This window comes from Haliotis cracherodii, unplaced genomic scaffold, assembly GCF_022045235.1.
Source record: "Haliotis cracherodii isolate W230 unplaced genomic scaffold, xgHalCrac1.p SCAF_12, whole genome shotgun sequence".
Classification (NCBI taxonomy): Eukaryota; Metazoa; Mollusca; class Gastropoda; order Lepetellida; family Haliotidae; genus Haliotis; species Haliotis cracherodii.
Window position 1 is genome coordinate 10,512,378 of NW_027266267.1, and position 12,918 is coordinate 10,525,295.

At 38.9% G+C, this 12,918-nt stretch overlaps 1 protein-coding gene across 1 annotated transcript; it reads right to left on the reverse strand.

The window, feature by feature from the left end:
• Positions 1-542: 542 nt before the first annotated feature.
• Positions 543-7,932, reverse strand: LOC139456995 (uncharacterized). Its single transcript, XM_071238453.1, has 6 exons — positions 7,857-7,932; positions 7,306-7,593; positions 6,199-6,501; positions 4,916-5,178; positions 1,421-1,586; positions 543-655 (listed from the first exon to the last, which is right to left on the reverse strand). The coding sequence occupies exons 1-6, from the start codon at positions 7,930-7,932 to the stop codon at positions 543-545; spliced, it is 1,209 nt and encodes a 402-aa protein (XP_071094554.1).
• Positions 7,933-12,918: the final 4,986 nt, after the last annotated feature.

The window sequence follows — 12,918 nt, forward strand, 5'->3', positions numbered from 1 at the left end:
ATTATGTACCTTGAAATGACTTTTGAAGAGTTTTTCTTATTAATTTGATAGCATTTGTTTCTTCTAACCAGGACAAATAATGTTATGCTGTATTCAAAATATAGCAATACACCATAACGGACAAGTGTATATGATATATTGTTTAACGGTTAAATTGTTTGATAGGCATTACTTAGAAGTTGACGGATGACAAGATAGACACAATTTTTATGGATAACAACTTCTTTAATACTGTAATTTGATTGCCACGTCTCCATGTAGACGACGGATAAATTGTTTGATAGGCATTACCTAGAAGTTGACGGATGACAAGATACAAGACGGATTACAGTATTAAAGTAGTTGTTATCCATAAAAATTGTGTCTATCTTGTTTAACGGTTGAACGTAAAACCTCAATTGTCCCTGAACACATTGTCTTGAATGTTATTACTTATTGTGAATATTGTTTCCAAATAGGGGCAACTATTTTCTTGAAGTTCAAACAAGGTGAAGATGTATTGATATTCATAGATTCCCGTTACTTTGCATGAAACCAGCACTTCACAGGTTACCAATTTGTTCATAACTGCTCAGGTGTTCATAGATGTTTGAAAGTTGGGCAGCATTTCTATCCAGACCAACATATTCTCCTCTCGTTTCAGGATAATCCCCACCTAGAAAAATAGACAATACAAACTGTTTTACATTGTGACTTGTCTTTCTGAAAATATATCGATTCTTTGAAAATGAAATTCAAAAAAAAAATATGCAAGCTAAATATCTCTATCTAGCTACCCCGCCAGTGAAATACGTCACAATCACATGCAAAAGCAAGTCAATTGTGCACCTGAATTGATTTGTTTCGTCTTACAACTTCTATGTAACCCCCAGGTGAACCCAATTCATTGATAGGCATTTGAATTGTGTATTACTTATTACTTTACATGCTGTTTCGGAAAAGGGAATGTTAATCCTTATATCAATAAATGAGCACTATCAGACGTAATTTCCTTCACTGAAATAACTTTAGTTAACACATAAGAAGACAATGAGTCGCGCAATTTAATATATAGTCTTAAATAATTTGCACACAAGCTTGTCAATAGAAAAGAGACACATGTGGAAACCCCAATATCTCACCTTTGTGGAAATTATGATTTTTGGCATAGTACTGAAGTACACAACGATCATTTATAATTTACACTTAAACCCTTGTATCATAATTAGACACAGATTGGATATGGTTGTGACAAATATTCCGAAATGTTTTCCAGCAGTTATTTCGGAATTCAAAATATGTAGCACATGTTTTGCGATTCTCCTATTTTAATAAGAAGAAACATTTTGTACTTGTTTATTACAGCGTGGCACAAGTACACCTTCCCTTCTGGAACAATGTGTATATCAACCCTTATATCATACCCTCAGAGTGTACATACCTCCCAAACGTGAGCCAGGATCTGCTTGGGCTGCACTGTCAAGTTGTCTTTCCATTACATGCGCATGAGATCCTATATAAACAGGATTAATACGCAGTCCAGCTTCTTCTTGTTCTAAAGGCATCGCCTTAGCAGTAGCGGGTCCCACGTTTCCGGATCTCAGCGCCTACAGGGGAACGGTTCACAAAATGAAACAGGTCAATAGAATGACGTTTAAGAGAAATATTCGTAAACCGAGGCTGCCTCGTGGTCAAGTTAATACAGCGTCTGCTCCGAGACTGTTCTAAGGTGGTTCTATCCCTTAACTGCGTCCTGCCAATTGACACTGCAAAATGGTACTTGTTGTTAACTTGCCTTACAGTTGGCAAATACTTAAGACAGAATGACTGTGAGGAAAACCAACATAACATGACATAGGTATGCACATTATATTTCACGAGCACTTTCGTGGTTTGTCACATTCAAGTTGAGTTCATTCGACATATGCTGTTAAACGGATCCTTAACTTTACAATGAGCATTCCAAAATAGACAAGTAGAGACTGCTGCGGAGCATCAATTGTTTCCCACCACATAAAGTCAAAGGCAGAGGATGGAAGTTTAAGCAATGGGATGAGAGGATTGGTTGTTATTTATTTAGTTATCTTTGGAAATCACAATAAAAGAAACACTGCTTTAAATGGTCAGCACAAGTAATACGAAGGACAAAAAAACACGTAACTAGGCCTGTCAGTCAGAACTTGGTATATACCCACTACTAGTACCAGTAATATATGAAATGATTCATTACAAGTCCGATATAGATAACACAATAAATGTCATTCTAAGAACATGCTTTGGCAGCAAATATCAATCTTTCTGGTCAAAATGTTTGCTGCGTTAAATAACAAAACCCTTTTGAAACAGTAAACACCAAAAAAATGTAATGAATCCACTGTAAATCATGTTTTATCCATTTATCCAACAGCAAGTTAAGAACACACAGGTTGGTCAAGTCATGTATACATATTGAGAATTATCTTACATATTGTAAAAAGAAAGATCATAGGTCACATTTCTCAAAAGTTTGTTTAACTTATCACAAACTAAAAAAATAAACTGATAGATATACAAAACACTAACCCAATTGGAACAACGTCTCTATAAAACATGTGATGTCTTAGAAGATGAGCAGCATTGTGCAATGTCGTGTATAAAACACAACCAAGAAAGAGAATCACAAATAATCCTCAATCACGATACACAATTTGGCACACTCTGCTAAAAGGAACATTTCTTAATAATTTTTACCAACAGTTATACAGAAACAATTTCCAAGATCGGTTATCATATCTACAATTATTAACAAATTCCTTGCATGTTCAACTTTTCCATAGCTTTGCTCAATTCTTATAGTGTTTCCATACCATTATACTTGTTTAAAAATAAAATCGTTTTAAAGTACATCCTTTTTATTCGGAATGCACCTGTGTGTTTTGCACTTATTGTGCATATATTTTAAAGTTTGTGATAGTGTAATACTGACACTGTTTCTTCATAGAATGTTACGCAATATATATCTCATTTAAAACATCTTCGTGGTATGCTATTTTGTTCCAGTTGTGTACGGGGGCACGGTTTGCCCATTCGCCTTGTAAACACCATGCTGAACTGTGTCCCTTGGACACTCCGGAAACCTATGACAGTGTGTTCGAATTCCGGTTTGTCCCGATTATGTTGTCAGCATTAATACCCATGCTCGTGGGTTTCACCAAAGTGGTCAACGTCTAAGACCTGCATCACTTCGGGCTTTCCTCCCACGTCAAGCTGACACGCCGTGATATAAGTTGAATACCATTCAAAGTTGCGTTACACCCATCTTACTCACTTATTACTCTTGTGTACGGTTCCGTTTGGTTAACTTGGTTTGTGTTGTGATTACGGGTTTATATTTGAAGTCTGTTTAGAATTATGTAACTATGTTCAAACAAAACATCGTGAATGTATCATGCAAACGTTTTATTTTTTTTGGAAAATAAGTGCAACCTACATTCCAACCTGATTTCCTATGTATCCAGAAGTAAAGCACATATAGGGTTGTAAAATCTCTGTCGGAAGTTTAAAAAAATATCAAAGCAATAAACCATGCAGAACCGTAAACTTCTGCATGAATCTATCACACATTACATACAATGAACTACTTGCAACAATACTGTGCTTAACTGTACACAGCAGGCACCATACATATGATTATGAAAACAACTAAATTCAAATTTCTCATATAAAACTCGTTGTTTTACATGTATTTAATCGTGTTAAACTATAAGTTGCAGTAGGAGTGTGAAGGGAGAAATATTGAGTCCTCGTGACATGCTTGACCTGAATTCCTCGTTGAAACCTTTCTCGCTGGCTGCCTGAATAGCATACGATACATTGCAAATGTACTGAGAAATAGAGCTATTCGGGTAAGGGAGATAATCACTCACTGTCAGTGAATAAGATACGATGTTCAGCACTGCAAGGTCAGTGCGTGATAAAGCTCTATACTACGCCTATATCTAAAGGAGATAATCGCTCAGTGGACAATAGTTTGTTCTTACAAAATATAAACTGGGGAACTTTAGCAAAAGGAGATATATTTTCCCTGAACATTTTACCTATTTTAAAACCAAAATTAACAAATTGAATGGATTATCTTCATTACGAAACATGACTAAATCACAGAATGAGACAGGCGATTGGTGAAAACATGTCCAGATTAAGTTACTTTCATTTCATTTTAAAAACTCATTTTGTTTAGAGAAACCAAAATGGTGCTCTCCTACAGTCCAAATGAAACTAATGCTTTTATGTGTGTCTCCAAGCTATTGCCACTTAAGGCTACAAATACAATACATATAATATAACAACACAATAGTATTCAAAATAAAGTATCATCAGGAAACCACGATGGGCTCAACTACTTCTAAACCAAACCGGTGAGTGAGTGGAAGGTTTGGGTTAAACATTCAGGTGTCGGATGTCAGGAACGAGCTGGAGAGTTTGTTTGCATTTGTGAGAATTGGTGCTTTTGCACTACACTAAGTCATTTTTGCGAAAAGGAAAACAAAGTGTTGTCTTCTGAGAAATTCTGCTGAAAGGAATAGCCATCGATACATTTTTTTGGTTCAGTTACAGTATGCTCGAAGATAATACACAAATGCTAAGCTTTCTCTTGGAAAGGTTTGGAAAGGTTTGCCAGGTCTGTGTGAGATTCCAAAGTAAACCAAAAACAGTGGTTTCGAACATATGTCATCCGCCTCTATGGCAAGACGTATTGGTCATTCTGCTATATGTTCTTGGTTTTATTAGCAGGGACCTAAAGTTCATCTACATCAGGAAAATATGTTGTACAATGACCTCTACATAAATAAACTCTCTCATCCTCTGCATGGACAATTCATCACCACCTCTCAATGTTACTCAATGTTAATGGGTGAGAGCGCTTTGAAAGCTTAATTTTACGGTGAAAACTTACATCCACGTCAGCATCAGCCGTATTTGCTGGCTCTCCCACAGATATATAGGGAGGAGCAAAGGGAAGGTTTGAGTCGTGTGTTTCAGCTGGATTTACCTGTTTTCTACAGCGGTAGCAGCAGCACACGATCGTGATAATTATGATGACACAAACAGTCAAAGAGGCTCCTCCTGCAACTAGTAACAGCTTTGAATCATCGGGGGGCGTTGGGGTGCTTCCTACAGAAACAGCTCCTGTGTCAATAGTGGTTTGTACATTAGTTTCTGTAACAGAATATATTGTGCTATTTTCAATACACAAATTTCCAGTTAATAATAGTGTTTGTTGAATATATAAGTTGTGGTGACAACTATATTTGCACAATATATTATGTCAAGGATGAGGTGAATTATCAGATGGACCATATATCACGTCCTCACATTTACACGATATTTCGTCTGACAAATTAATCATTTCATGTCAGTGTTAAATGCGCTAGTAAGGTGCCTACTGCTGCTTAGCTGACGATCACCGTCGTCATGGTGTTGCTGTTGCATCCGCAGTAGTTAACAATGGCGTTTCTCTGCACGCGGAACTAACTTGGGACCCCCTTTATCGGAGAATCCGATGCCACTATCACAGACCATCGAGTATTGTCATCAGGCGTGACGTCAATGCTCAGTATTCAACATAGTTATTCATTGTCCCTAGAATAATGTCCGTAAAGCCTGACATGGTGATATGTCCATAAATGCAAGCCCTTGTTTATACATACTGAAACTAGTTTTTACCTATGCTATTTAAATAGCACAGGGGACGCATGTGATATGTCAGAACACGTCTGTTGTGCTTGCCTGCCTTATCTGACAAGTTATGGTGTCTGAAGGGTGATAACCTATGAGCCTATATATGGGCATCTGAATATCCTTCTAAAACAAAGGGACATCGTTTGATTTATGTTAATCTAAAAGTAATTGGAAACTGTTTACACTTTTCCATGTATTTCAAGCTGATCATATCATTGTATTGTTCCCAAGACAATCCGGAAGACAACATGTACGACGTCAATTCCGATGGCAATTCTAATGTAATGTCACCGCTAGTGCTTGCTCTTTGTCGATGTTGTCTAATATTCACCCTTACACACACACACACACACAAAATCACACACACATTCTCTCACACACACACAATCTCACACACACACACACACACACACACACACACACACGATACAAGTTACCTGTTTTAATTATGTTTGAGTCATATGACTTACAGCTGGCTACAGCATTAATGATATTTACTATTCTGCTGGAGCTCGTTTACACCTTCAGGAGTAATATTCCACTGGTGATTACCACAGACAAACACAAGCTTCACGTCCCCGAAGTGTGTTTGTGTCACATTGACGGGTACAGTTTGGGTCAGGTTTTCGATGGTAGCGTTCCTCCCAGACTCCCGTGTATAGGTGGCGCTCCCGACCTGGAGTGTTAGTTTATAAACTTCAGAACAATGATAGTCTCGAATGTCCCCTGTGAGGGATATTTTGTCACCCAGGTTCAGTGAATCAGCATCCACATCACTGGTTATGTTGACCGAGGGAATCTCTAAAACATAAAGTTTTGAATAATTGTATACATTTGTGAATCCCGCAACTTTCATTTTGATCATTATTGTCACATCTATATCAAGTTATAACATCAGGTGCATTTAATAAAAATAAGTTTAGTGATGTAATAGAACTAAAATGGAATATCCTCCTTTAGTTACAAAGACTTTGAATTATTTACCTTAACGAAAAAAGTCTTTAAGGTTGACTTTCTGCTTGAACATTTTAAGTACAGCTGTATATCGATATTATTTAAGTTGGTTGGTTTGTTTGTTTGTTGTTTAACGCCGCAGTCAGCAATATTCCAGATATATTACGGCGGTTTGTAAATAATCGAGTCTGGACAAGACAATCCAGTGATTAATATCATGAGCATCGATCCACTCAATTGGGATAGGTGACATGAATCAACAAATTCAGCGAGTCTGGCCTCCCGATACCGTTAGTCTCCTTTTACGACAAGCATAATCGGCTTTTACGGCAAGCATATCGGACTATGTGTAAAGATGGAAAAATAATAATCAGTCTATTATAGCTTATATTATTTCACGTGTCACGCATTCATCTGTTTGAATGCAGAAATACATGGAATGCATTGATGATATCACACAAAGTTAACCCTTTACATTCCATTCATACAACGGTGGTTTAGGCTATGCTCACCTTTTCGCAAACAAATGGTATCATCACTATTTGATAATGATTCATGAACACATGCATAACTATTCTATCTTTTTGGAAATCATTGTTCCTTTTAATTCACCCACTATTTCTTTGTATTCTTCAAAACACGTCTACGTACTTGCGACGACAAGACGACAAGACGTGTTCCCTCCATCTCCTCCATCATGACATGACCAGTTCCCTGCATGTTGTGGCTGTACACTGATTATCGTGAGTTCAGTCTGTTTTTGGTTGATGATGCTTGCATTATATCCTGATATATTGGTGCAGCCTGTCCACGGACAATGTTGTGCAGCTCCACATGGGCAGTTGTAAATGGTATTATTGAAGTTGACAGCCGTGGAACAGGTAATTTGAGCAGAAGTACCTAAGTAGGCTACGTCAGGACAGTGTATTACAGTTGTCTCTAAGAGAAAACAAACAGGAAAATACATCATCATTTTGTTTCCATATGAAACATGTTTAATACTTGGACATACCGTCGTCCACACCTTATCTATTCAGTGTATTTCCGCAATCACAATACATTATGCAATGAAGGAACGGTGTTTCTAAAATTGTTTGTCTCCAAAATTGCTTCAATTTGTAAATCGTCTAGCCCAGGCCATAGTACCTCGAAGATGACGGGATGAACATAATTATAAGCATTAACGTATTTCAGACGCCTACCACTCTGTGCGGGGTGAAATGTGAAGCTGGTGAGAACTGAGAGGAGAAAGGCCTTCAGGATGAGTGAATGCTTCATCTGTAAACATAAAGAAAACAACATGAACGTTTTCCTGAGCAAATGGCTAAGATTTGTATTTCTGGAAATGTTGGGTGATATCACTTGATACCAGCATTTCCCTAACGATTGGCTGCTGTGTATTCTATTGGTATTCGACGTCACTGGCGTCATGTTTCTTGTTGTGATGTCATGCTATATTTTGATATATGCTCTATGTGAATCATTGACTTCCGTTGTAGGGTTTTTAACCCGTGGATGCCGAGTTATTTGTCACACCTTCATTTTATATAAGTTCTGAAAATTGAACATTGTGCAAGAAATGCGCTCGTGCGGCACCGGGTCTACCTCTGATCATTAAATTACGCTGGGATGTACAATACTAAATTTTCTACCTGATTCAAATTTAATGTAAAATTAAATGCAAATAAACTGGCCGGCAAAAGAAAGTACATTTCGAGTTCCATGATCGATAAAGTATAACAAGAAGAGGTATTGTTGTCAATTATAACATAATCTAGGGAGGGGTTACACATTATTGATCAACCACAGTTTGAATGATTGTGCAATCACAGGTAATGTAAGCTCAAGGTAAACATTGGTGGAGTAAGAAATTTCTTTTTCAAAAGTTGTCTGAAATGTCACCCAAAAACATTGTGAGGCACACTACAAGTTCATTGTCGACACAGTTGCCTTCAATAGCGTGTATGACCTCCAGCTGCCTCAGTGCATGCTCTGATACACCGCCTCATTGATGATGTCAGTCTTCTGATGACGTGGACTGGAATCCGTTTCCACTCGTCTCTCAGGGCCTGCTGCAATTCTTGTCTGTTCATGAGAGGCTGATGGCATGCTCTAATCTCTTTTGAGTCAGTCTTGCAGCATTGGGCCTGGCATTGTCGTGTTGAAACAATGTCCCCTGCTGTTGGTTTTGTAAGAACGGAAGCACAACTGGCTGCAACACTTGGTCTCTGTACTGCACAGCGTTCAGGTTTCCCTGTATAATCACCAAATCAGTCTTCTGATCTCCACAAATACCGCCCCACACCATGACACGTCCACCGCCGAATGGATGGACCTCTCGAATACACGCCGGAGCCAAACGTACACGTCTGCGTCGATAAACTCGTTCTCTACCGTCATTTCGAAACAAGTTAAACCGACTTTCATAAGTAAAAAGCACTCCACCCCAATTTATCACTTGACAGCGCCGAACCTGCCTTGCCCATCGCAGTCTCAGGCGTCGATTTTGAGCAGTCAGTACCATTCCTCGGAAAGGACGATACGCTCGGATTCCAGCAGCACGAAGTCGTCGTAGTACTGTACGTTGGCTAATGGGATGTCCCAACGCTGTTGCTGCCGCCGCCGTCGCCGTCGCCGTCGCCGTTACGAATCTGTTTCGGGGAGGAATGAACCGTATCTGACCGTCTTCCAGTGGTGTTGTCACTCCGGTTCTAGGCCTGTCCTGTGTCCTCCATGTCTGCCTGTACCGTTGAATCAGCCTGGTTACTGTCAATGGTGTACCACTAAACCTTCTGGCAATTAGGACCTGTGTTACCCCAATTTCGGCCATACCGATGGCTCTCTCTCTCTCTCGGCACCAGTGACAGTCGTGGCATTTCTTCTGTGTGCGACTTTCACGTGTGGTTATTATACCCTGCAGACGAACGCATTTATACAGCTAACATGCACGTGCGGGAAACCTGTTTCAAAATTTTTTTGTCACCGGACGAGTGCCGTCAAAGGTGGCGCGTTCGGGTGAGGTTATTTTTGGTACCTATTCCTGGGCAGTCATATTCCCAATACCCACTTTCCACTAGTTATCGCTGTTTGTAGGAAAATTACAAATTGCCAACCTATACTTTCTTTTGCCGTTCAGTTTATTAAACTTGTTTGAAAAAAGACAGGGTTACATGTTGTCCGAGATTTTGCTATGCCTTAATAAACAGCACGTTTCGACACCTTATATAAAAGTATTTTCCGACGTTTAATTGTAATTAAACAGCTTCACGAAAACTGTGTGAACAGAATACTAACTAATATCTGAACGACACAATGACTTGACAAAACCATTATAGATTGCTATAAATGTTGACAATCGAAATTCAGCTATGACGGCAAAAGACGACAGCGAGAAGTATACACACATACAAAGAAATGGGAGCATAACTCTGCTGTGCTTAGAACTAGCCCATAAAAAGCGGTGGATAAAGATAGTATATGTTCGTATTTGTTTGTTCCCCAGGTAACAAACTATTAAATCAGAAATATCGATATTGAAACCGTGTATATTTAGGTATTATAACAAATCACAAGACATGATTTTGCTACATAAAAAGGGAAATAATAGCAAAATGGGGGTCCCAATATAACATGTAAATTACGTCTTAGACTTCCGCATTCACCTGATTATGTAAGTGTTTTGTGACTCATGTGCAACGAAGTTATCATCACGTGTAATGTATTACTGAACAGCTTAATGTCATAAGTGTATATATATATATATATATATATATATATATATATATATATGATCCAACTATGATCCAATTGCAGAAGAGAGTGCTCAATACAACTCAGAGTTGCAAAATGATATAAGGAAAGTGTATTCAAATCTGTATATATATATATATATATATATATATATATATATATATATATATATATATATATATTAAAACAAAGTCACATGAATGTTTGTGTGAACTTGGTCATGCACATTCATACTGTAATCCTCCAGTAGTCGGTGTATTGCAGATAAACTCTCCAATAGTTATCAACTAATGTTCAACCTCCAATAGTTATCAACTAATGTTCAACCTCCAATAGTTATCAACTAATGTTCAACCTCCAATAGTTATCAACTAATGTTCACCTCCAATAGTTAACAACTAATGTTCACCTTCCAATAGTAAACAACTAATGTTCACCCTCCAATAGTTATCAACTAATGTTCACCCTCCAATAGTTATCAACTAATGTTCAACCTCCAATAGTTCTAAACTCCATTACCCGATCATGTCAGTCGAACCGTGTTTGTGATCTTTGATAGACAAAACGTAGAAACGCACCCGCTCAATCAGTTAAGGAACTACGCTCACCATTGGTTTGCATGTACCAGTCGACGTTCGCACGTTACCCTGCAACACATAACCTGGTTTTGCAGGCTTTTCTTCTGAAATGAAATATGCCGTCGTGATATAACTGAAATTCTGTATTTAAAAAGGCCGTTTGACTCCCAAAACAAGAACCGTCCTGTATATGTGTTAACACTATAAAACTACCATGATTTCTGACATCTGAGGCAAATGAAACGGAGACACATTAGAAATAAATTTATTTCAGAAAGACGACGGCAGAGTTTCATGGATTTTTGTGCTGCACTCTCGGCTGTAGTTGTTTCAGTTACTGCGAGAGTTGACGTTTCATCCAGAACCTCTGTAAGTTGTTGGTTGGTTTGTTGTTTTACGCCGCACTCAGCAATATTCCTATATGACGGCGGTCTGAAAATATTCGAGTCAGGACCAGACGATCCAGTGATTGATATCCTGACAACCCGATCCCATTAGTCGCCTTTTACGACAAGCATAGTCGCCTTTTACAGCAATCATGGGTTGCTGAAGACCTATACTAGCCCGGATCTTCACAGGTCACCGCTGTATCTGTCAACATTGCCTCAGCCGATGTAGAGGCAGTGGATGTCAACGTTTTCGAAGTTGAGATAGCAGGACCAGAGGCGGCAGAACCCAAAAGGGCACTAAACCCCAAATACAGGAACCGTCCTGTATTTGTGTTAACACTATAAAACTACCATGATTTCTGACAGAAACAACATTTGCCTGACTTTTCTAAATGCAAATACCCTGCTTACCTAATGACTTCATGCGAGCATCCAAGACGTTTCTCGTCCCCTTGAAATAAGGAGACTCGTTAACGTTAATCTCGATATCATGTCTTCGGCGATAGTATTGTGATGAGGCGATCGCGATCAGTTCATATAACGTATTTCCCCGATATTTTTCGCCCTTTAGGTTTCGTACTTCCACCAAGAAACGCATGAGATTTTTTATTAATATCTGTTTCACGATGCGAAAGAACAATACTGTCGGGGTTTAACACGACGTCATCACGTAACCCATTGGATTGTCTTTCCTTGACCCGCGCTTGGAGTGAGTAGTGAGTATGGTTTTACGCCGCTTTTAGCAATATTCCAGCAATATCACGGCGGGGGACACCAGAAATGGGCTTCACACATTATACCGATGTCGGGAATCGAACCCGGGTCTTCGGCGTGACGATCCAATGCTTTAACCACTAGGCTACCCGACCGCTCCCCGCGCTTGGAAGACGTTGACGGCCTACCTACTCTTGTTTTCTGTGTTCTGAGAAAAAGCCGAATTACAATTTAGACTTTGAAGATCTTTCTCTGACACAGGCTTGCTAAACGGTTAGGAATTCCCAATACCATCTGCGTCATCAATGTTATGAGTTGTAACGGGAATTTGTATGGCCTGGGGAATACTTACTTCTACGTGTTGAGAGAGTTCCACCAAATTTGTATCATTTACAGACAACTCTTCTGATTCCAAGATATCACTTTTACCCACGTCAAAATCTGGTACAGCCACGTCAAGTATTTTAATATGAGCATTAATGAGTCATTCAAAATCTGAGTTAATTGCTGCCTGGTTCGAGCTCGTGTAATGAATGTTCATCACGTACAAAGACTGAAAGCTAAATGAGAAATCGCACGTGTTTTTCAGCGCTCATATTAGACGAGACCTCCAATAGTTTTGCTCGAACTTTAGCGTGTTCATGCGCGGAGTTTCAATCGATGCAGCATAAACAAGAACGACCCTCCATTATATATGCACGTGCATATTGGGTGGACATTAGTTTAACATGTATTTTGAATGGGACTTTGTTTTAAGTTGGATATGGTCCTTAAAGTCACGATTATTTTTGCACGTGGGGCAAGTTCTCGGCCTGACGGCCTCGAACTGACCC